Raw genomic sequence first — 22745 nt, forward strand, 5'->3', positions numbered from 1 at the left:
GTTTTGTATAGAGCAATTTATTTGTAACGTGGATTTGAAGAAAAGGCACTGAAGTCTGGGAAGAGCTCTTGGCGATCGCTGCAGCTGTAAAGGATCCCTCCCGCGGCTCATGGTGTGGAGTGCAGGCAAAGAGTGGCTGTTCCCAGTTTACCTTGGGTTAGGTCCCTCCAGAAAGCAACCATCGCTAGAGATTTCTGGTAGTTACGAGGTGAGTCCTGACACTAGCAGTGAAACGACCGCTGGGGAAAGCAGCAGCTGATGCAGTTTGCTCCTGGTGAGGAGAGCTTGCCAGCACTGCCTGACGCGTGGTGATGGTGGTATCCCCTAACCTGAGCAACTCGGTGGTACGCGGAGCCCGCGCCTCTTGGGTGTGTACTTGAAAAGCTGTTCGGAGGGGAGTCCGTGGAGTGATGTTGACACAACTGTACGGTACTGTGTGCGCGGGGTCTGAAGCTCCCTTGTGTAGAGGAAAGACCTCGGAGTCGTGGCTGTCCAACTGCTTTGGTCGTCCCCCTCTGTTTGCACGTACTTCCAGCTGGGAAGCTTACAAATTGACTGCTGCTGCTTTTGATGTCGAACAATCATCCCCCTCTGCCTCCTGGCTCTGGTCACAGCGGGCAGCAGAGACTGTCTCCAAGATAAGAGGGGAGTGGATTCGAAATGCTCTTTCATTAAAGAAACACTGACATGTGGAAACTAGCAGCAGTGAGCACTCCCTGTCAAAGTGCGCTGCAAGTAAATCTTTAAATATGCAGGAAAATGTTTATTCTAAACAAGCCATTAGGAAAGTTAAATTCAGGGAACTTGCATTCTTTCCTCAGTCATATAAACATTTGTTTTTCTAGGATATAGTTACCTAGCGGTGCCTCCACAAGAGCCAGATACGTGGCTGCTCGTAGCATTTCCGTGGGGATCGAGGGGCCGGCCGTGTGCTCGCACAGATGCCTTGCTTCATGCTGGGAGTGTTGGAGTCGGGTACATCCAGAGCTTTACAGGTGCCTTAGGAACTCTTTAGGACTTGAAGGCCCATTAGGGCCTGATGCAGGCGGTTTCATTAGGCCAATAAACACTGCCTGCACGAGGAGGTTGGTTTGCTGCTGGGTGGCTCTTGTAAATAGCTGCTGGTTGCATCCCAGGCCGCGGGAAGTACGCTGGCTGGGGCACTCGCAGTAACTTGGGCACACGAAGACTTACAGCAAGCCGGTGGATTCTTTTGCCTTGGGATTATGTGTTAATTTGTCACCAAAAGGATGGGCTTGCAGTATAATAGCCTCCCAGACTAGCTTGCCTCTTGCTTGTACTCAGGAATCCCAGTGCTAATTAGAGCAGCTGTTAAAAGGCCTATTGCTAATTACCACGTTGTGAGAGGGAGACACTGCTGGGTGTGTGCTGCCTTTGGAGGAGCTGGGCGGCGTGGTGCAGGTGACCAGCAGTAGTGCATGAAGCATGGTTTTGGAACCTGGCCTAATTTCCCCTAGTCAGTACATCAAAGTCCTTGAGCTCGTCTTTGAAGAGGCAGTAGTGAGTCGTCAGACGAGAAATTCAAGATTTGAAGAAGAAAAGGAAAAAAAGCACCACCCAAACCCCTCTGTCTGTAATTCGGTGTTGTGGGGCTCCTTGCGTGACCTACTTTTCCAACCTGTTTGCTGGTGCGGCAGCGGAGCTTTTGTTATCTCGCAGATACTGTTACTGCAGTTGCCACCAGATACGGGGCTCGGTGGGCGATAGGGTTTCTGGTGGCCGCGGCGTGCAGCAGGGGATGTTTCCATCCAGGTGCCTGGGAGTTAGCAGAGGGATGAGCTTGGTTGCTTTTTTTCTGCTGGTAGAGGTCTTTTGGTGTGACTACCGTGTAAAAATCATTTTGAAAGCTATGAGAGAGTGCTTCTGTAACTGGATGTATGTTACTGTGTTTGCTTGCTGCTTGCAGTAGGCTTTAAAGCCTTCTCTGTAGCTTGTTCGAAATTCTTACCGAGTTTAAGTGGCATTGTTTGTATAAGTATAGATGGTGCGAAGAAGTAATTTGTTGTAGTGTTTGCTTTTTGCCTTAGTAATGCTTTTTTCATACTTCCTCCTTAGGTTAGCATAGTGCATTGGTCAGTGCAGGTAATTTGGTGACTCTGCAGGGAATGCTGCAATGAGTTGAAATGTGTTACAGTAATGTTAGAGGTTGGTTAGCATTATTTTCTGGGAGTGAAGAAGGGAAGTGCTAAGCTTCTGCGCTTCCCTGTCTGTATGCCAATAGGTGGAATTACACCGTGCCTACAGCTACTAAAAGGCCCAGAATAAATGCATTTCTGTTAATTCCGTGGTATCAGTTTGAGCAGTGTAATTCCAGTAGGAGCAGTTTGTTCTAGTTTTTGATCAAACGTGTTCTTCCATAGTCGAAATGCATGACACTGCAGTATGGAAAAAAATCAAAGATGTTGGCATGCTCTGAGCTTCTCGTTCTGCAAGTAGCCATGGCTTTAGCAGTAAGCTCCTAGTGCAAAATTAAGGGTGTGATCACAGATTTTGTACCAGTGATACTCAGGTTTCTCTACTTCGGAATGCTTGTCTGTGTCCTCTGACTGGAGTGTGCTTACTGAGACTTTTACTGTTGTCCTAGAAGAGTGCAAATTATTGTATGCCTACTCCTGTAAAAAAACTAAAAGTAGTTATTTCCTGGGAGCTTCATTTTCTTGATTTTTTTTTCCTCCCCCATTTTCTGGGGGGAGGAAGGGGAAGAGTTCCATTTCTTTCAGTTCTCAACATCTCCAAGTTGCGTTGTCTCACTGTCGCTGGAAAATGGCGTCTTTGACCAAATGAATCGTAACTTGTCTTTTGCTCAAGACTTCCTTAATCTTGGTAACCCCCAGTAAAATGGCTGCTCTCATTGTAATGAACGGCATTAAGAGTGAATTAATGAGTAGGTGAGACCTATCTGTTTTGCTGTTTCAGATCAGCTACGGGGTTCTAGCTTAACTTAAAAGAATGAAAATGTCATCTGACACCAATAGTCAGATCCTTTTTTCTTACGGAGAAAGAATGTGAATGTCAGCGCATGACGCTTGATTTGGTGGCTTCAAACAACTCAGCAATGCCTCAGCTCCTGAGATTCCTGGTGTTTAGCTATTGGATAGTGCTACTCAGTTACTAAATTGGATCTTACTTATATTTAATTTATGATGACAATGAGGCTGACTGTCAGTATATTTTCACTTCTGTTCAGCTTCTCTACAACTTAATCTCAATTGTTTTTCTGCTTTCAGAATACCTGAATAGGATTTAGTAAAGATGCTGTCAGTTTACCTTTCTTCTTTTCTTTTCCAGCGGGGATCTGACGAGCTTTTCTCTACTTGTGTTACTAACGGACCCTTTATCATGAGCAGCAACTCTTCTTCTGCAGGTAATATTGCCTATAAGAAAAGAGCAACATATGATAAGTATTGTGAGTACTGAGGTCTGTTTTTTAGTGTCATCTTAATTTTTAATCTCTATTTTTCTTACTTATTGAGCCTGTTGTAAGATGTTGCTGAATAGTAAATGTCTGCCCTGTACTTTTAAGGTTTGCAGGCTGGAAAATTGTTGCAGGACAGTTGCTGAAATGATTTTTACAGTGTTAAAATGTGCAGGTTTTGCTGTAGACTTGAAGCACAGGTGAATTTAATGTAGGATTGTTTTGGCTGTATATAGCAATTTGCTGTTATTTAGGAGTCTTACACCATCTAGAGGTTAGTAATCCCTTGCAAGACGGAATTCTTAGGTGCTGAGTCCAGAACTTTGCCTTCTGTGCTTGCCAGTGTCTTCAAATGCCTTATTTTGGCCTACCGTAATCTTCTGAGGCCCTTACTGTTTTTCCTGTAGCTTCCCTGCCAGACTGTATCAGCTAATGTCTGGTATTGTGCTGCTGATAGTCTTTTGCCATATGTATAATCCAGCTGATCTAAAGTTATTTTGAGTCATATTATTTGTTTTAGTATCACTTGATCTAAGAAGTCCCTTTCAAACTGCTTCATTACTAAGAATATGTCAAAGTGAAAATGAACAAAGCAGCAGTCTAAAATTAATGGCTCAGACCTACATGGAGTAGAGTTGTGGGTGGGGTTGTGTATGTACTGTAAACAAGCTGTAAAATGGCCACTGGAGAGTTGATTCCATTGCACTGGCATTCAGCTACGTCACTCACATTCATGTCATTTGAAAAATGAGTAAAACCATGTGTGTTCAGACTCTGGTTAAGTTAGACCATGGAATTTCTCTGTAACAGCAATAACTGATGGGGGAGCACCACGTATGTCAGAAGTGGTAAGTGCGTGTATGTTGCATGGAACTTGCTCTTCTAAGCAGTGACTTTCTTTTTTACAGCTAATGGAAACGACAGCAAAAAATTCAAAGGTGATAGTAGAAGTGCTGGGGTCCCGTCCCGAGTAATCCACGTCCGTAAGCTGCCCAGTGACGTTACGGAGGCAGAGGTCATTTCTCTGGGCTTACCTTTTGGCAAGGTCACCAATCTTCTGATGTTGAAAGGAAAAAATCAGGTATTGTTCCTAACTGAAAGCAGAGATTGTCAAAGGCTTGTCATCTCGTCAAAGATTTTGTCATCAGTAAACCAGATCTAAGTTTGAACAACTGTTGTGCATTAGGAGTCAATAACTTCTGCATACTATGTTTTACTTTTCTACAATTGTCCCATGAGCTGTAGAAAATGCTATTTTCAGACTGTACATGGAGCAAGTCCGTAATTATCGGTTGTCATTTATAATTAGCATTATGCTTGGTTTTAAATTACAGACCAGGTAAACGACTTGGGCAGCAGTGCTGTGAGTCGGCCTCTTTCACTCAAGCTAGCTTGGTAGTTGAGTAACCACCAGTGTGACTTTGCATATTAAGGACACCTTTACAGGTACAAAAAATGAACTAGGCAAAGCTGAAACGCTCTTGGGTAATGCAGGAGGTGTGCACTAGTTTGGTAACTAAAATCGTCTCACAAATTAAGGAGTAAAAAAGCAAGCCAACTTTAATCATCACTTAAAATACTACGTCTTTAATCTTATTATGAAAATGCGCCTCTGATATGTTGCGTGGTATGATTATATGTAAGTACTTAATGTAATGACTTGCTACGATCCCTTGCATTTTTGCTCTGAAGTAGAGGAGACCATAAAGGTGTGGAACAATGAGTAGGCTTACAGCTCTGCAGAGAAGTATGGAAAGTCGCTTAATGTAATATGTAAGTGCTCAGAGTCTGGGTTATTGCTCTATTCTAGTGTTCCTGCAGACGTTTCTGTGGTTGCCAGTTAACTAAGGGTAGTGTAAAGATGTTAGGGCGACTGAAACCTTACGTGAATGTCAGTCTGGTATGTGAATGTGTGGAAATCAATGCTTTTTGTTTCAACTGCAAGCTCCTCCTGAGTTTATCAATCACGTGCTGTTGTTGAGTGTTATGTTGTCTCCTAGTGTGAGCTGCTTCAGTAAGATGTTTGATTGATTTGGCTTTCTGTTCAGGCTTTCATAGAAATGAATACAGAGGAGGCAGCCAACACCATGGTAAACTACTACACCACAGTCACTCCAGTCCTTCGAAGCCAGCCCATCTATATCCAGTTCTCCAACCACAAGGAGCTTAAGACAGACAACTCTCCAAACCAAGCAGTTAGTTTTTCTTCTTTACATTGTCATACTGGTGGGAGGGATGGACAGTTCTCAGCTGATTTTGCTGCTGGTTTCAAGAGACTTGGTTTAACTATGAAAGTATTAAAAAGCATGATGATTTCCTGTGAATGAAAGTGCTTCTCATCTAGGTTCTAACAGACTGCTTTCAGAATGGGTGCTTTTGATTGCCTCTTTCCCCTTGCTCGTAGTTTTTCATTTGCTACTTTGACTTTTACCACAAGCTTGTAGTTTATGAAATAAGGTCTCCTATAACAGCTTTTGTCCAAAGTCTCAGCAGACTGTTAAATGAGCTGCTAAAACTGCCTTGATGTTGGGAAGAACATGCATTATAAATACGAGATCATGAGAAAGTGTTTAGCATTCTTTAATTAGAAACAGTAACTGAATGCATACAGACATGATTAATTTCTAGTGCTTTAAAAATGCTTCTAATACGTGAAAGTTTTATATAAAAAGCTCTAATGGGGCAGAACCTGTCTGCCATAGAGTATTTGTTACTGGTAAGTGCTATCTTTCAGGCAGGCAACACTTGAATACAGTGATTCTTAATACTTTGTCAGGACTATCTAGAGTTTACGTGCAGATGTGCTCTGCGTGGTATAAAAAGTTCCCTTTTTTGTCTCAGCTGCTCTTGGCAATCTTTCAGGACAGGAACACTGGAAAGAAGTTCAAGTTACTTGTGCCTCCTTATCAGGGTTGGCTGCCCAATACACCCAGTTTGCCTCCTCTCATTTTTCAGTCTGATTTACATCAGGATCAGAGCATCTAATGCTGTGCAGATGAAACACCACTACTTGGTTCATCTAACTAGAATTTGGCGCACAAGTGAGCGCAGTGTTGTACGAGAAGGGTGAATCTACAGGAACCTGCAAGTCCATTTCCACTCCTGGATCCCTGTAGCAGCTGTGCATAAATCTTTTAGTTTTTGTCAGCTTCTGTAGTCTTCTGGAGATGGTGGTTCATTCCAGGAGAGCCTAGTTTTACCTCTTTCCTAAACACTGGAATAATCTTGCTCCATTGGTAGGTGCTGAGCAATATTTTAGCAGTAGCATAAGTACTTCATGCTTTACGTAGTTTGTATTCTGCTTTGCTGTTATTGATAGGGGTGGCCTGGTATTGCCCATGTTTAAAATGTGCTGAAATCATTGTATCCCCAGCCTTAGGAACAGTAAATTGCTACCTGGTGTTCTGCTATTCTGTACTGTGCAGTTGGGGATCTCGAGAAAAGCTGAATGTGTATTTTTGCAAGCAGGAGTGTCAGTCTAACAGGATGTTTGGTTCTGCAGCGTGCCCAAGCAGCTCTGCAAGCAGTGAATTCTGTTCAGTCGGGAAACCTAGCGCTGTCAGCCTCTGCTGCAGCAGTTGATGCAGGAATGGCAATGGCTGGCCAGAGCCCTGTCCTGAGGATCATTGTTGAGAATCTCTTCTATCCTGTCACTCTAGATGTTCTGCATCAGGTAAAACATTCCAACGCTTCTTGAAGATTGTCCTGGAGGAAAGGGTAGCAACAAATACGGAATTATTGTATTTTAAATGCTGGTGTTCTAACATCATGTGTCTTTATCTGTAAAGCAAGTTCTAAGGGGAGCAGCTTTGAGCATAGCTGTCAGGTTTCTACTTTCTAGACACCCTGACACATACGTGAGGTTCATCTATTTTTGGTCCCAGTCTGGCCAGATTTTAACTTCCAGAGATTTGTCTGCCCATTTTAGTTAGATTGCAACCTGGTAACAGTAGAAAAGACCAATATTCACCTTTTCAAGACTGCTCGTCATATTCTAGTTATGGTTTTGTGGAAGTAGTTGCTAAGCATCATTGTGGGAGGTACAGGGAAACAAATGCAGTGTATACAAGTCATGTAGGCAGTAGCCTATTTGGAAAGTTTATTCCTGCTGTCCACTATGGTTGCTTAAGTTAATCTTCATGTTCAAAATGCAAGCTTGACTGCATTTAAGAATCCCTAAAATTCTGGAAAATGTTCCAGCTTATGAAGGTGTATATGAATGAATCCTCCTCTATAAGATTTCATGACAAATTGAAAACTTCATTAAGGATGTACTTCAGTAATCCTGTCACTTTTTCTAGTCAGATGCTATGATGTAACATAAGCAGTGCCTGATACAGTTTTAACATAAGCAGTGCCTGATACAGTTTAAAACCTTACATTTTCGAGTTGGAAAGCTAACAGGGTGATGGGATAACTTATCGTTTCTGCTTTTAATAATGGAGGTGAAATATGAAGTTCCATTACTGGAAATGAGGTAACAAGGCATGCAAATATTATCTTGCAGATTTTTTCCAAATTTGGTACAGTCTTGAAAATCATCACATTCACAAAGAACAACCAATTTCAGGCTCTGTTACAGTATGCTGACCCAATGAGTGCTCAGCATGCCAAACTGGTGAGTAATATGTTTGCAGTGCTAAACACCTGAACTATTTAAAATTCTAAGCTTGTTTTTGTTAATGCTTGTTTTTGTTAATCTAAGACAAATGTTAGAAATTAACATTTTGGAGTACCTGGTTATCATATTAGGCTTATGTAAGTGTTACCCTAATGGCAGATTGCATGTGCAGGTGGGAGGGAAATTCACCACCAAGGCCAGTATGGTGTAACCTGAGTGAGTACTGAAGGGAATAGAATGGCGTGATGCTAACTCCACACAAAGCAAGATACCCGCCTGTCCTTGGATGCAGCACTACCTGGAATGATGTAACACCTTCTCTCTTCAGAGATCTGTTACTGTGATGTATAATATAAATACATCTTGGATTTAAAAAGTGATTTATTTCTTTGCAGTCTTTGGATGGACAGAATATCTACAATGCCTGTTGTACACTGCGCATAGATTTCTCAAAGCTCACAAGTCTCAATGTAAAATACAATAATGATAAAAGCAGAGATTACACACGGCCAGACCTACCTTCCGGGGATAACCAGCCCTCTCTCGATCAGACCATGGCAGCTGCTTTTGGTGAGAATTCTTAGAGGGGGAGTAGGACAAATGTAACTGATACTTCTGCCAGTTGGGGAAAAGGAGGGGATGTAATCCTAGTATATTTGGTCATATATAATTTTATAATACGGTGTGAGAAATTTTGGAATCACTGAATCTGGCTACTGCAAAATACTAGTATGTACGTATGGTTGTAGGTGCACGTTGCTTTGAATGCTGTTTCTTATTTGTGAGGACTGTTTTAACATGTTACCATCTGTCTTGGCTTCTAGTGCCATCTGCTGTTCTGACTACAATGCAGACAGCAATAATTTGGGGTGCTGTAACCCATACTTTGAAAACTACTGTGTTTAAACAGTTATGGGAGTTGCTAGCTTGTGTTGAGGCCAACAGCTAACTTCTATTAGCTGCCAGACCAGCGGAGTTGGAGAAATGCTCTTTCTTCATTTCTTGAAGACACTCAGTATTGAGACATTTTTTACTTAGTGGTTATGGTTTAGTTTCCAGCTAAATCTTTATGTTGAAGGATGTATGGAGATGTTACAGTCCAGTCTAGAGTTTTCTTGCTGTTGGCTCTCTATGTATAATGTGTTTGTCTTTCCCAGGTGCCCCAGGAATAATTTCTGCCTCTCCATATGCGGGGGCTGGCTTTCCTCCTACCTTTGCAATTCCTCAGGCTGCAGGTACTGTACTTCGTAAGTTGGAATTTTATATAGGTTCTCTGGTTGTTGTTGAAGCATCTTGATGTTCTAGAGCTGAGTAGTGATGGGGGGGCTAGTCATGTAAATCTGAAGTGCTGGCATTTGGCATGTGAGTGAATGGTGTTTCAGTACATAATCTCAACTAGGAATGTGAGTGTAGCTGTAGCTCCTCTGCCTCGTCTATATTCGCATGGAGAGAAGAAAATCTGAATGTCAGAGTTGGTAAAGGCAGAATTTAAAATTACTTTATTGGGAAATTTAGGGGAGGCTATTAATCTGTTTGTATTTAGCACTTCATGCGGTTGCTGAGGTTAGGAACTCACTTTTACACCTGTTAAGATGGTCAGAAGGAAGGAATCTTTACTCTTTCATAATTTTGAGTAAAGCTAGTATTTGAGCATCAACCTAATTACTTGCACTACTATATTTGCACTGAGGTTTACAGCTCATGTTGCAGATAACAATGTAACTACTTACATGAGTAGCCAAATGTCTGAGTTTAAGTACTTAAGCTTTAGGTGCTAGACTAAACAGTTTTTACTTTGTTTTTCATAGCATACCAAGCTATGTTGACTTCCCTGTAACTTGATGTAATTTCCTTGCTAATGAGAAACAAGTACAAAAATTGTTTAACCACTGATATTTTTCATATCTTGTCCTCTTGAGGAAATAAACCACATCACTTTAAGTAATTTCATTTAATTCATTACTAGTGGTTTCCAGAACTTTAGCTCTCCAAAGGAAAGAACTTTAATACAGTGAGGTGCCAGATGTTGTTGTGAGCAATGTAGAAATGCCTGTAAATGAAACTAATGTTTCTCCATTCATGAGAAGTTAGCTGATGGTAGCATATAATATTCTTTTATATGCATGGTTAAAGATTGAAGCATTTTTGGCATGCACTGGTTGGAAAGACCCTTACAATTGCACCGTTTGTGATGCCTTTCCTGCACCAGCAAAGCTGAGGCTTTGTGCTGATTCCGCTCCTTGTGAAATGTGAAAAATATTGTAGTCAACGAGATCGTGCTGAGGCATCTGTTAAACACCAGGCACTGCAAGAGCAATTACTATTAGAAATTACACCATTTCCTGCAGCACCAGAATTGGAGGCTTCTGTTGCTGTTAGTACATAGTCACTGTGTTTTGAATGGTTACTTGCATGTTGCAGAAGGTGCCATGTTCTCCCTTCTGGTGCAGCAAATACACTAGAGTACGTGCTGTTAATTTCTTTACTGGTTAATATTCTTTAATTTCCAGGCTTGTCAGTTCCCAATGTTCATGGAGCACTAGCTCCTTTGGCTATCCCATCAGCAGCAGCTGCAGCGGCTGCAGCAGGACGGATTGCCATTCCCGGCCTCACTGGGGCAGGGAACTCTGTTCTGCTGGTTAGCAATCTGAATCCTGAGGTTAGTGGAGTCCTAATTTTACTTTTTTCTCCTTCCTGTTACCTCTACTTTCACTTTCTGAACACAGATTATGCTGAAACTCATTGAAAGTGAAATCCTGCTATATCTTAAAGGAAACGGCAAAACTAGAAAAGCAGATGATGTGTTCTGCAAGCTCTGAACCTCAAAGCAGATCAGTACTCTAGTTGCTGAAGGGAAATGAGAAAGTCCATCTTTCAAATTAAAATCTTGCTCTTCTTTGGTTGAAAGCCAAAGATGCTGCCTGCCTGCTCTTGTCCCACAAAGACTACAATGCCTGTCCCCTTCCTCCCTTCCATTTGGAACCTCCCTGCCATTCCCATGCAGTAGTGTCATTTGGGTCACAGAATAGTCATGTCCATTCTTTCTTTCCCTTAGCATGTTCTAGTTTTTTAATACATTAATTCAGAACTACAGAGAGAGTTCATTCTGACCTTTGCTCTTTCTGTGTAGTGTCTGGACCCCTGCCAGCTTGACTTTGTACCTGTGCAGTTTTCCTCTGCCATGTGCTTGCACATTTTTCCTTTCCAAGATTCCTGGAAGGTTCTCTTTTTAGCTAAACCCCATAACAGCTCACAGTTTACATGTTCAATTCCATTTAACTTAGTGAGTTGAAATACTTGGGTTTCTTCAATAACAAAGCAGGAAAATTTGAACAAAAATCTTTAATGGAAGACTGCATCAGAGAATTTGATATGGGTATCTTGATTTTTTTAGTCAGATTTTGGCTCTTTGTTGGATTGAAAGCGTAGAATCTTCTATTGTGTGCAATAGAATATGAGTCTGTTGAAAGCACTTTTAACTGGTGGGACTGCACACACACCTTAATACTACTTTGCAAAGCTGTAAAACTTACCAGTGATGTCAGAGTAACCACAAAACCTCTTTTGCATCAAAGGAGAAGCCTGGATGTGATGAGTAATCAAAAAATATTCAACTCTTGATGAGAGGCACTAATTGAATCAGTAGTTCAGACTACTCTTTATCTGTCATTACTATTTTCTCCAGGGCATGAAATAATGGCAGGGGCTGTGATACCAGCTTTGATTTGGATGAGTTGGTTTTTCTGCCTAGGAACTGCTCTGCCATTCCAGGAACTGTCATCTCTGGCTTGGTCCCAGTGACCTGCTGTTCAAACAAAAGTCTTAAATGTTAAAAGCTGGCATTGCTATTCTCAACTGATATAATACTGTTTAGTTTTTTTTCTTGGGATGATTTTGTATAGTCTGGATGGCAGTGATAGGTTAAAGACCATGCTTTACCCCTATTTAACCTGCATGTGTCTGATGGTGCGCACAGTTCTTGTTTAAACAGGAGCAAGCAGTTATTTCATGCCTTGTGATTTTTTGAACTCTTCACTATCCATCCAGCTTATCTTTGGGCTAGAGAGACTTTGATACTTGTACTGAAGCTGTGAACTAACAGATCTGAAACTTTTTCCATTGCCTGTATAATCAGTGTTGTAGAAACTTACCTGTGCCACAACCAGTTAGTAAAGAGACAGTATTTCTCTGGAGTGACTACTCCGCAGCGTGTAAGGCTTTTTCCTGAATCAGAATCCTGGAAATTAAAATGACTCTTTTCTTTTCCATGGTGAGTGGAAGAAGTCTGGATGTTTCAGCTTGCATTGACTTTGAAAGCACTCGTGTCTGCGTGCACAGTTAGTGTTGTTGCTGGGAGCAGAGATGCTTTCCCTTTCTGGATTAGCAGCAGTACTGGGCTTCTGCAGTGTGGGGCCAACGCGCTGAGACAGATGGAAGGGAACAGACTTCTGTTGTAAACGTGGTGCCAAGCTCCTTTATAACAAGAACTTCTACCAGGCCTTTGAAGTACTCTTTTTTGCAGTGGAATAACTGCTCATCCAGATATTTTGCTCTATATGCAGTGGGTAATATCTAAATTGGCTTTTTTTGGTGTTGTTACAATTAAGTATGCCATATAGACTACTTCCTTCAGTCATTGGTCCTAAAGCAGCAACTACAGCTGTTTTGACTTGACAGTTGAAGTCATTTCTTCTAAGAAATGCTAGTAATCAAAATCAGTATTTTTAGACAAATTTTAGGGAATACCATTGCAAATTAATTAGTGTTAAAGCCTGTAGAAGTCACTCTATTGTGATACTGTCTCTTACTTCTTTGTATATCTTAAGTAAAAATGCCTTTTCTTTATCGTTGTGTTCCACTAGGTAAAAACCTATTAACTGTTTCTGTAAACAAGTTATTGTATGTAGAATTCTATAAATCTGACTGATGGAACACTACATATTTCCTTATGTATTTACTGACCTGTGTTTTTTGCTACTTTTTTCTTTTCTCCCCCATCCCTGAATTTTTTTTCTTCCCCTGATCCGGAATTTCTTTGCCAACTGACTGCACGGTACTTCTGCTTCCTGTTGTTGCTTGAAACAAAAAATAAAAACATTCCCCTTCCAAAAAAAAAAAAACCCTGCTCTTCGGAAACCAACCTGCCCTTCAATATTAACCATCTTGAAAACTTCATCATCCATCAACCAATTTCGCCATTTCCTGCGGGGACTCTGCCCTTCCTCGTTGTGGACGATTTGTGCAACCTCGCTCTCCCCTTCGATTCCTTACCTCTTCCCTGTCCCTCCGCTGCCTTGCTCTGCTGTTCTCTAAAGAGAGTTACACCCCAATGCCTCTTTATTCTTTTCGGTATGTTATTATTCACACTTTTTATTACCTTGTTTTTCATTTATTTGAGATTACTTTTTTTGATACTTCAAAAATGTACAGTTTGCAGTTTGCCATTTTTTGAATGCATAATTTTTACATTGTTTACTTAGTTTGCTATTTAATTTATTTTGCCTTTATTTTATGTTCAGTTATGCATGGTTTATTGCTTTGCATGTCTTTTTATAAGAGTTTTAAATTGTGGTAGCATGCTAAATTGTCCAGTCTTCTGGCATTTAGATTTTTGCTTTTTTTTGCCGAAACCCAGTATCTTTTTCTTTAATGTATTGTTCCATTATTATTCTGCTATATAAGAATTTTCCTTAAGTAGAGCAGAATAAGTAAAACATGGTTGGAATGAGATTAGTTCTGGTTGTGAATGAATGTTTTTGCTCTTGGATTGATTAGCTAATATTAAGTTGAATGAGACTTCCTTTTTCCCCCCTACCTGAAACTATTTTTCCTCACTTTCTGAAGGAGTCTATGGTGATGTGCAGAGGGTGAAGATTTTATTTAATAAGAAAGAGAATGCCCTAGTTCAGATGGCTGATGGAAACCAGGCTCAGCTTGGTAAGCAAGCTTAAATTTATCGGATTGTTAGCATTAAGAGATATTGGTAATCAAAGGTTTAGTATCAGTGCTTTCTCCTCTTAAAAAAAAAAAGAAAAACACACAAACTGTTTGTGCCCTCAATTGCTTGCCTTCATATGTAGTATGGTTTTGGTGCAACTCTAGAGAAGGTTTGTTTATGCAAGATAATCCAGAGGGAAAATAATGGAATAAGCAGTACTATAAAGCAGAGTAATAATACCTGTCATGGAGTTCCTGGAAGATGTGATAACTGTATAGGGAAGAACTCAAATGAAATTCTAGCTTTGATATTAGTGTCTGAACAGAACTGAAATACCATTGTAGTCAGCACTGTCTTTAACTGTTACAGCTATGAGCCATTTAAACGGTCAGAAGCTTCACGGGAAGCCAATCCGTATAACATTGTCCAAGCATCAGACAGTGCAACTTCCCCGTGAAGGACAGGAAGACCACGGTCTGACTAAGGACTATGGAAATTCTCCTTTACATCGTTTCAAGAAACCAGGCTCCAAAAATTTCCAGAACATCTTCCCCCCTTCTGCCACTCTTCATCTGTCTAATATTCCGTAAGTATCTGCATGGAGAGTTTGTGTGCCTCATTGTGAAACTATTTGCAAATTTAGTGTGAGAGTGAATGTCAGCTTTTTAACTTCTGGCAGGAGAAAAGATTGCCCATCTTCCTGTCACTCCTCAGTCTTTCCAGTCCAAAGAGCTACTTGACTGGTAGAGAGTTTAGGGAAGGGTCTGATGGGAACTGTTTTAGAGGTGGTGATGTACATTTGACCGGAGAAATTATTTGTTTCAGACCTTCAATAACTGAAGAAGACCTCAAGATGTTATTCTCAAGCAATGGTGGGATGGTCAAAGGATTCAAATTCTTCCAGTAAGTGGTTTCCTCTTATGTCCTGTCCTTACCCTGGGCTCTCCAGTGTGAAAAAGGTAGATGCACTTGTTTCTTATCAAAATCCAACCCAGGTTAAGAGAACGGCGAGCAGAATTGTTGCTTATGTAGTAATTGACTCATCTGGAATAAAGAATTCCAGAGTGAGCCTGGATTGGGTTCATGGTGAATGACTTGATGAAAATTTTAGGGTAGCTGAGTGAGAAGTTTGGATAGTCATGTTTGTCTTACAGATGTACTCTTCCGTGTAAAAGGACGGGATGTTGCAGTTATCCAGGTAGCTGATTTTCTGCCTGGTCTTGAGTGCTAGTTAAGAAAGCATGTACTGACTTAAGCTCTGTGTACAATGGTACTGAATGACTTAAACTTCTGTCTTGTCAGGAAGGACCGTAAAATGGCTTTGATCCAGATGGGCTCTGTGGAAGAAGCCATTCAATCACTCATTGACCTCCATAATCATGACCTGGGAGAGAATCACCACCTGCGTGTGTCCTTCTCAAAGTCCACCATTTAAAGCTTTGGAAGGCATGAGACAGAATGGACTTAACCTCTTGGGTTCAGCCTTGACCTTAGAAGGCTGAACACTAGGGTTTCAACTTCCATCATTCCAGAAAAAAAGCCACTTTAAAAATGCAGCTGAAGTGACCTTAAAAGACCAGAGATTTTATTTTTTTAAAGAGAAATCAGTTTACCGGTTTTTAAAAAAAAAAATTAAATCTAATTCATATTGCTAACCTTGCGGTGATGGGTAACAATCTTGACTGTTCAAATAAATCACAAGTTAAAGTTTACACTTTGGAACCTGCTCTGGGAAATTCCCCTCCCCTCCTGCTCCTCCTCCCCTGAAAAGCAGATCCCAACAAGTTTATCAGGTTTCACATTGATGCCTTTTTTTTCTTTACCCATCCATGCCTTGAAAGACCTAAAACCACTGTGTAAATTCACTTTTGCGCCTTTGAGTCAGGATTTTGCAAAATGCATGGTGTATAGGAGCTCCCAACTCATCCAGCACAAAAATAAGTTGCATTGATCCTACCTAAACTGTGCATCTGCTATCCTGTGCCTTAAACTTTTTTCTTCTTTTGGGGAAAACATCTGAATTGTAGGGATTGGATGGGAGAGTTGAGGGGAATGGATGAGCTCTGGCTCAGTAGATCAGCTTATCGTAGTGAAGGACTAATGAAGCTGGCAAAGTGGATAAAGAAAATATTGGGCTTTGACTCTTTAGGCAGTTGTATCCCACTGTCCATGATGTCTCAATTTGCATAGGATCATGTGTCTTCATGCCACTTTCCAATCTGCTTGTGGTTTATCTCCATCTGCAAACCTTCCAGTGGGAGTTATTTAAGATCCTTTGTGTGTAATGTTCAGACCGAGTAGAAAGGTCTGGGTGGGGAAGCATTCCCAAGACCAAATCACATTCCATTGTCAATAGCAAGTCGACAGGCTCTGCCCTTCACAAGAGCGTTGATCAAGATACGAAATTAACCACTGTTGGACACTTGTGAAGATGAATCATAAAGAATTTGTCAAATTGTGTGTGTATATATATATATCTCTAAATACTTGGCTAGGATTTGAAGAATTATTGAATATCCCACATTTAGAAAGGTGTTCATGTGAGTCACCTTCGTGCCCCTAATTTGAAATTAACAAGACCAATGTAGCTCTGCCATCATTCTTATAGCATGTCTTCAGCATTTGAGCTTTTTGTTTTAATTCTTGTATTATACTTTTTGATGCAGTTGCTGTCATCTGTGCCTAGCAATATTTCCAGTTGACCAAATATTCTAATCTCTTTATATGCAAAAGAAATAGTTTAAGTACCTTTTTATAGAATGATAAGATGGTATAAACGTAATCTAAATTTACTCCTTTGTGGTATTACCCTTGTATACTGTACTTTCTTATTTTTTTTGTAATTGAAACTGTAGGGCAGGAATTTAGTTACCAGGCTGAGGTCATGACTGAGGGTGAATTAATGTAATGACATTGATGAAACATGCTAAGCTAAGCAGACTTTTAAAGCAATGTGTTTGAGATAACAAGCACGATTAGCTTGTGAATTTAAGTAAAAGGACCCAGGCTAAAGTTTTACCTTTTTAACCTATAAGCCCAGATATTTTTAAGTTATAGGAAGGGAATCTATTATAAGTAGAATGCAGATTGTTTTTTCCCAATGATACGATGACCATTTTTTTCTGGCTTACAACTCTTTCCTGGGCCATTCTGCCTTCTATTTTGTGTAATCCAGTGTTGCCTTACGTTTCCCTCTAACCTGCAACCTGTTCGGATGCAAAATAACAAGAATCTTGTACTTTTTTTCAGGGTTTTTCTGCAAATTGTGGACCAAAGTTTGTTTTTTAATCGTCTTAGTGTTGCAAGTTATGATTTCCTTGCTTAGTGTGGGAGCTCTTGACTTGCCTAGCACTGAGTGTTTGGAAAAGTCTTAACTTTTCTTAGTTCCTCCCTGAAATCTTGAGGATATGCATTATGCTGGAGAAGTGTGTGAAGTCTGAGTGAGGGTTCAGCTTGGGTTGCTGGCATGAGATCAGTAATATTTGTCTGCCTTAGTCTTCAGTTGGAGGCTGAAAGGAGTGTGAAACCATGTTAAATGAAAGTGTTGCCCCCAGTTGAGCTGAGAAAAAGTTCAGCTGACACGTAGACACTGGTTTCAGTTACCTCTAAATCTGAGTAAGCCTGTTAAGGAAATCTTGATCTGCCTCTCTGAAAAATCTGTTTCCTTGCCAGCATCTTACATTCAGCGGTGCAAATTCAGATGTCTTGGTGGTAGTTGTCAACTCGAATTAGTTTGCTCATCTGCCTTCCTTCCCAAGTGGAAAACAGTAAATTGATTCCTCCTGCAGCCGGGGAGCACTGGCAGTGCGGCTGGTTCTCCTGAACATGCCCCGGGCAGCACTACCTTAAAGATCCATGCGCAACCCAAGTGGAGCAGCTGTGGTGGTTTAACTTTTGAAGCATTCAATCAACCTCACCCAAGACACTGGGAAGAGGCTTATTGGAGTGAAACCTGTCTGGTGGCCTTTAACATTGATTTGGTCAACCCACAGGCTTTATATATTTTGCAAAATGCAAGTGAATTGAGGTAACCCCAGAACCCAGACAATTGTGGGTTTTTCCTTTGGATCCCTGTGTTTGCATGTAAAGAATGTGAGTAACAAAAGGGTGTACATATTTATAATTTTTTTATACCTGTTATAAGACATGAGGGGGCAGCAAAACCCAGTTTTTTATGGTGAACAGATGTATTGTATATTTTGATAACAGCTATTACAGGTTCAGTATTGTGGAAGGTGGGGTGGGGAGGGTAAGCATACACAACATCAGAATTCCATTGCCTCTTTCAAAGAATGTTTGTAATGCAAAAAGAAACAAAATTAAAACTATTTTATAACAACCTTTGTACCTTTCTGTAGCTCCATTATTTACTGTTCAGATTGTAGAAAGCAGTTATTGGCCAGTCTGTACTTGTGCTTTCAATAAATTTCTTCTGTATTCTTTGCTTCTGATTTTCCTCTCTCTTTATTGTGCCTATTTTGCTTCTGATTTTTCCTTCTAATGTAATTTCAGCTGCCTCATACATAACTTTGACTTTTTCACATACCTCTGGGCTGGCAGAGTGTTTATTCGTACTAGCACCTCTGTGCAGGGGACAGGATGGTGAACCAGGCCTGGGGCTGTGTGGGGTGACCAAAGCCCCCCTGATGTTCACACTCCAGCCCTTCAGAGCTTGACCAGTGAAGTTCAGAGGTATGGGGTTATAGGGCCTTAACTGATGCTCTGCCTTTGTCACATTCCAACACTTTTTTTTTTTACTTCATGTTCCTAAACTTTCCATATATTCTAGCTAATATCCATGAAATAACCAACTCTCCAGTCAAATATGTAATACTCTCTGTAGTTTTGTGCTCTAGAAGTGTTGAAGCTTTCTGGCTAGCTGGATGTCTTCGTGCTGAGTTTCCCATCCAGTGCCCCGGTGTGACCTGGCCAGGTTGCTTTCTAATGACTGGGAGGGGGCTGGAGGCTTCTTTCGGTTCTTTGGGTTACCCTGATGTGCAGACGTGAGCCGTGTTGGTGGGCATACCTGCCTGTTCAGCTCCTTGGGGAGCGAGGCCTTTTGTCCTGGAGGTTTTGTCCTCTCCACAAGTCCAACTCACTTGACAGAAGTACTGTCTGAAAGTAGATGCTCTGGTGTAGACCTGGACACCTCAGCATCCTGAAATTTGGGATCATGATGCTCAAAAAACAAAGCCTCGAAGGAACCCCTGAGGCTCATGGCAATGTGCTCTGTGCTGTCCCTGTCCTTGGGCTCAGCTCGAGGGCTGTCCCTCTCCTTCCACGCTTCTCCCCAAGACGGCAGGCACAGCGCTGCCCTGAGCGATGCTCGGTGTATGCCATCCTCCCGCAGCAGAGGGTGTGGATGGAAAGCCCGTGTTTGTGGCGGTGGGAAGAATAAATGCTGCGCTGCTGGGTTTGTGGCTCTGTTTGCTGTCCTTTGGCTGCGTTCCCTTTGTGTTGAACTGCATTAGCATTAAACACTGGCTTATTTTATAGGCTTCTCGGTTCCGGCTTCAGCCTCCAAGCTGGGTTCTGCAGGAGCCTCAGGCTACTGAAAGACATCACTGTTGTTCCTGGAAAGTGTAATAGGATTTGTAACAGCTGCCTCTGCCCTCGCCCGCTGATGCGCGTGTGAAACGCTGCTGCGCTCTGCGTGCCCCGGGCACCAGCAAGGCTGTGGGGGCCCGGCTGCAGGCAGGGGTGGCCCTGAGGTGCTGGGGGGGGGATTACGGCCTCCTGGCCCCTGCTGCAGGGGCAGCTCCCGGTGCTGCAGGACTGCGGTGCTGCCTGTGTCCAGGTGCAGAAAGGGAAATGCCTGCACTGCCTCACACGTGTGCATCTTCTGACAGAAAGCTGACTCTCAGCCTGTGCTTCTAATTAGACCATTTTCACTGACAACGTAGGGCAACTTTCTGAAAAGATGTTTTTAATTGGAAAATGCTGACTTAAGGGGACCAATATTTTATTTTCAGTGAGAGAACAACAGCCTCATCTGCTCCCTGCCTCCAACAGATCATCCGAACAAGCTGCTGTGCAGTGTGAGATGGGGGGAGAGGCTTGTGCAGAATAAACACCAACATGAAAGGCTAGGCCACGCATCCTGAGCGTCTCTGGCTATAGAAAGTGAATTCAGATAACTTGGCTTCACCGCCAACTCTGTAAATGCTGCTGCTAATCCTCCGAGCGTGCCTCTGATGGAGAGTCTGAAATGCTACTGCCAGCACTGGAGTAGTGCTGCTAACGCTGCTGGAGCTGAACCAATATTTGCTAAAGCCACTTCCCCGTGTTGCTAAGTATCCGTGGTGTAGTCGACGTCTTGCAGAGGTTCTTAGAGGGGAGAAAGGCTGCGCCCGTCGTCCTCGGAGAGCGGGACGGCAGCCCCCGGGGGCCCAGGGCCGGCGTCAGGGTTCCCTGTGCCCAGGGAGGGGGGCGGCCCTCGGGTGGCCGCGTCAGGGTGTTGAGGAGAGCAAATCCCTGATCTCCCCGCACGGACGGGGCCGTGGCTCCCCGTGTCTCCAACCACCCAGCACCGTGCCGCTACCTTGCAGGCACTGAGGGAATTTGCTTTATGCCCGCTGCTCCGGGAGCAATTAGCGAGTGGGGCCTGGCTGACGAGGCAGGTTTTCCCCTCGCCCCCTCCTGCAGGCCGGGCACCCGCTGGCGGCGGGGCTGGGGCAGGGAAGCGGCCGCAGGGGGGTCCCGGAGCCCCCCAGGACCAGGCCCAACAACGGCCTCCAGCCGGGGGTCCCCGGGGGGGCTGCGGCATGGAGCGGGCGGTTGCCATGGAAGTGGTGGGGTCGGGGAAGGGGCCTGCGACGCCGTTAGTCACGGCAGCGAGCCGGGGCCAGCCCAGGGCCCCAACCAACAGCTCGGTGCCGCCGTCTTTGTCCCCAGCACCCAGGGGCCAGGCGGCCGCTTCGTGGGCCTCACGTCGCTGCTGCCGGACAGGCCCCGGCCCTGTGCTGTCCTGCGGGGGGACAGGGGCCGCGTGTCCCCCTCGTGTGTCTGGAGGAGAGCCGGGGGTGGAAGAGCTACAGTCGCCTGCATCGTGGTGCAGGGCCCTGCCACGGCCGGCCCCATCTCCCGGGGAGAGCAGGCAGAGCCCCCGGCTCCCATCACGCTGCCAGGCCCCTACCAAAGCATGGGACCCCCCCAGCTCCCTGGGCAGGCGCAGCCCAGGGGCACCCCCCTCACACAGCACCCACACCTCGAGCTGCTGCCAGCAATCCCCGCGCTAATCCCCTGGTGGCTTTTCCAGCAGAGCAGCGGGGTTACGCTGGATAATCTATATGTTTGAAAGGCTGAGGCTTTGGGATATCCACTGCTAATCCAATTGGCAGTTCAGTGCCATCTTCACATCACCCCGCTTCTGGAGGACCGGGGGCTGTTGGTGCTGTCCCCGCTGCACCCCTGGGGTACAACAGTTCTGGGGGCACCAAGGCCACGCTGGGCGTGATGGGGGCTGCAGGGTGAAACCAGCCCGGAGTCCGTGGTGCTCCGGAGCTGCTGGGTGAGGCAGGGCAGCTTTGCTTCGGGCTGCTTTGCCACCTCTTTCTGCCCCAGCACACCCGCATTGCACGGCTGTCCCCGTCCCTGCGTGCAGAGCTCCCGGGGAAGGCAGCACGCGGGGGCGGCAGCCCAATCCCACCCCCGGTCTGATTTATGAGCCGTGACAAATGGGAGCAGATGCTGCTCTGCGCCGGGGCCGGGGTCGTGCAGGGTTTCGCTGCCACCATACGGAGATGAGCTGGGGGGGAGCAGCCTGCAAGGCTGCCTTCGCTGCGGGTGCCTTGAGCTGCCCCGTGCCACCCCCCCAGCAGCCCCCGTGCAGCCGGGGCTCTGTGGTGCCCTCGCAGGAGGCCAGAGATGACACGGGGACGCCGTCCTCGTGGAGGCCAGCACGGCGAGGAGGGTGACACGCGGGAGCTGAGCTGGGTGCCCGCATCCCCGGCGTTGCCACAGCAACGCAGCCAGAATCTGCAGCGCCTGCACTTCCCTCCCTGGGCGGCTCCGGAGCCGCGCTCGATGGCGAGCGGGGTCCCCGCGTCCTGCGCGTGGCGGCGATGCCGGGGTCGCGAAGCCCCCGCGCACCGGGGGCCCCGCAGCCAGGGTTGCTGGGGGTCGGACGGGGTGGTGTCGTGTCGAGCTGTATTAACGTAATTGCTCGTCATCGCCTGGTTTTAATGGGCTGCAGCCTGGAACTGGTTTCTCCTGGTCCGTGGTGGGGCGGAGAGGAGCCTGAGCCCCGCCGGAGGCATGGGGGTGCGGTGGCTGCCTCTCGCAGGGGATGAAGGATGGGGCAGGGGGCTGCACGCTGCTCCGCAGCCTTGGGCCAGTCCCACACGGCTCAGCCGGGGCTCCCCCGCTCCACCCAGTGCCCAAATCCTCCGCACCCCGTCAGGCCCTTCTGGAGCTCGGTGGAGCGTTGCCCCCCCAAGGACGCAGCCCAGCCGGGGCACATTCACGTGTTTATTCGCTTTTCAAACCACAGCAGGTTCAGCCATTGCCTGGCAGATGCATTCACAGCTTGGAGACCCCCCCCACCCCTGTCCTCCACCCAGGGCTGCCTCCCCAGCAGCACCCGGCCCCCCCGGGACCTCATGCACAGGGAATCCCCCCGGGGGGGGGGGGGGCTCCTGCCAGCCCAGGTGGGTGCCCTGATGCTGGCAGGACCTGGGCTGGCTGGGCAGGCTGCGCCCCGTGCCCCCCGTTTGTCGTTCCCCCCACCCCCAGCACTTCCCTACCCCAAT

General features: G+C 44.7%; 1 protein-coding gene across 6 annotated transcripts in view; it reads left to right on the forward strand.

Moving 5' to 3' along the window:
* Window positions 1-18439, forward strand: part of PTBP1 (polypyrimidine tract binding protein 1) — a 30606-nt gene extending 12167 nt beyond the window's left edge. For 4 of the 6 annotated variants that reach the window (XM_083810975.1, XM_083810972.1, XM_083810974.1 and 1 more), the window contains 13 exons: window positions 3310-3385; window positions 4345-4517; window positions 5485-5631; window positions 6939-7109; window positions 7944-8054; window positions 8453-8627; window positions 9215-9304; window positions 10568-10716; window positions 13373-13406; window positions 13902-13994; window positions 14365-14581; window positions 14821-14898; window positions 15298-18439. In XM_083810975.1, the coding sequence (XP_083667101.1) occupies window positions 3361-3385; window positions 4345-4517; window positions 5485-5631; window positions 6939-7109; window positions 7944-8054; window positions 8453-8627; window positions 9215-9304; window positions 10568-10716; window positions 13373-13406; window positions 13902-13994; window positions 14365-14581; window positions 14821-14898; window positions 15298-15430 (1596 nt within the window). In that variant the 5' untranslated portion in view covers window positions 3310-3360 and the 3' untranslated portion in view covers window positions 15431-18439. The remainder of the gene's footprint in view (window positions 1-3309; window positions 3386-4344; window positions 4518-5484; window positions 5632-6938; window positions 7110-7943; window positions 8055-8452; window positions 8628-9214; window positions 9305-10567; window positions 10717-13372; window positions 13407-13901; window positions 13995-14364; window positions 14582-14820; window positions 14899-15297) is intronic. The other 2 variants (XM_083810977.1, XM_083810973.1) reach the window with 1 other exon arrangement.
* The last annotated feature ends 4306 nt before the right edge of the window (window positions 18440-22745 follow it).

This window comes from Anser anser (genome assembly GCF_964211835.1).
Source record: "Anser anser genome assembly, chromosome: 25".
Classification (NCBI taxonomy): domain Eukaryota; kingdom Metazoa; phylum Chordata; class Aves; order Anseriformes; family Anatidae; genus Anser; species Anser anser.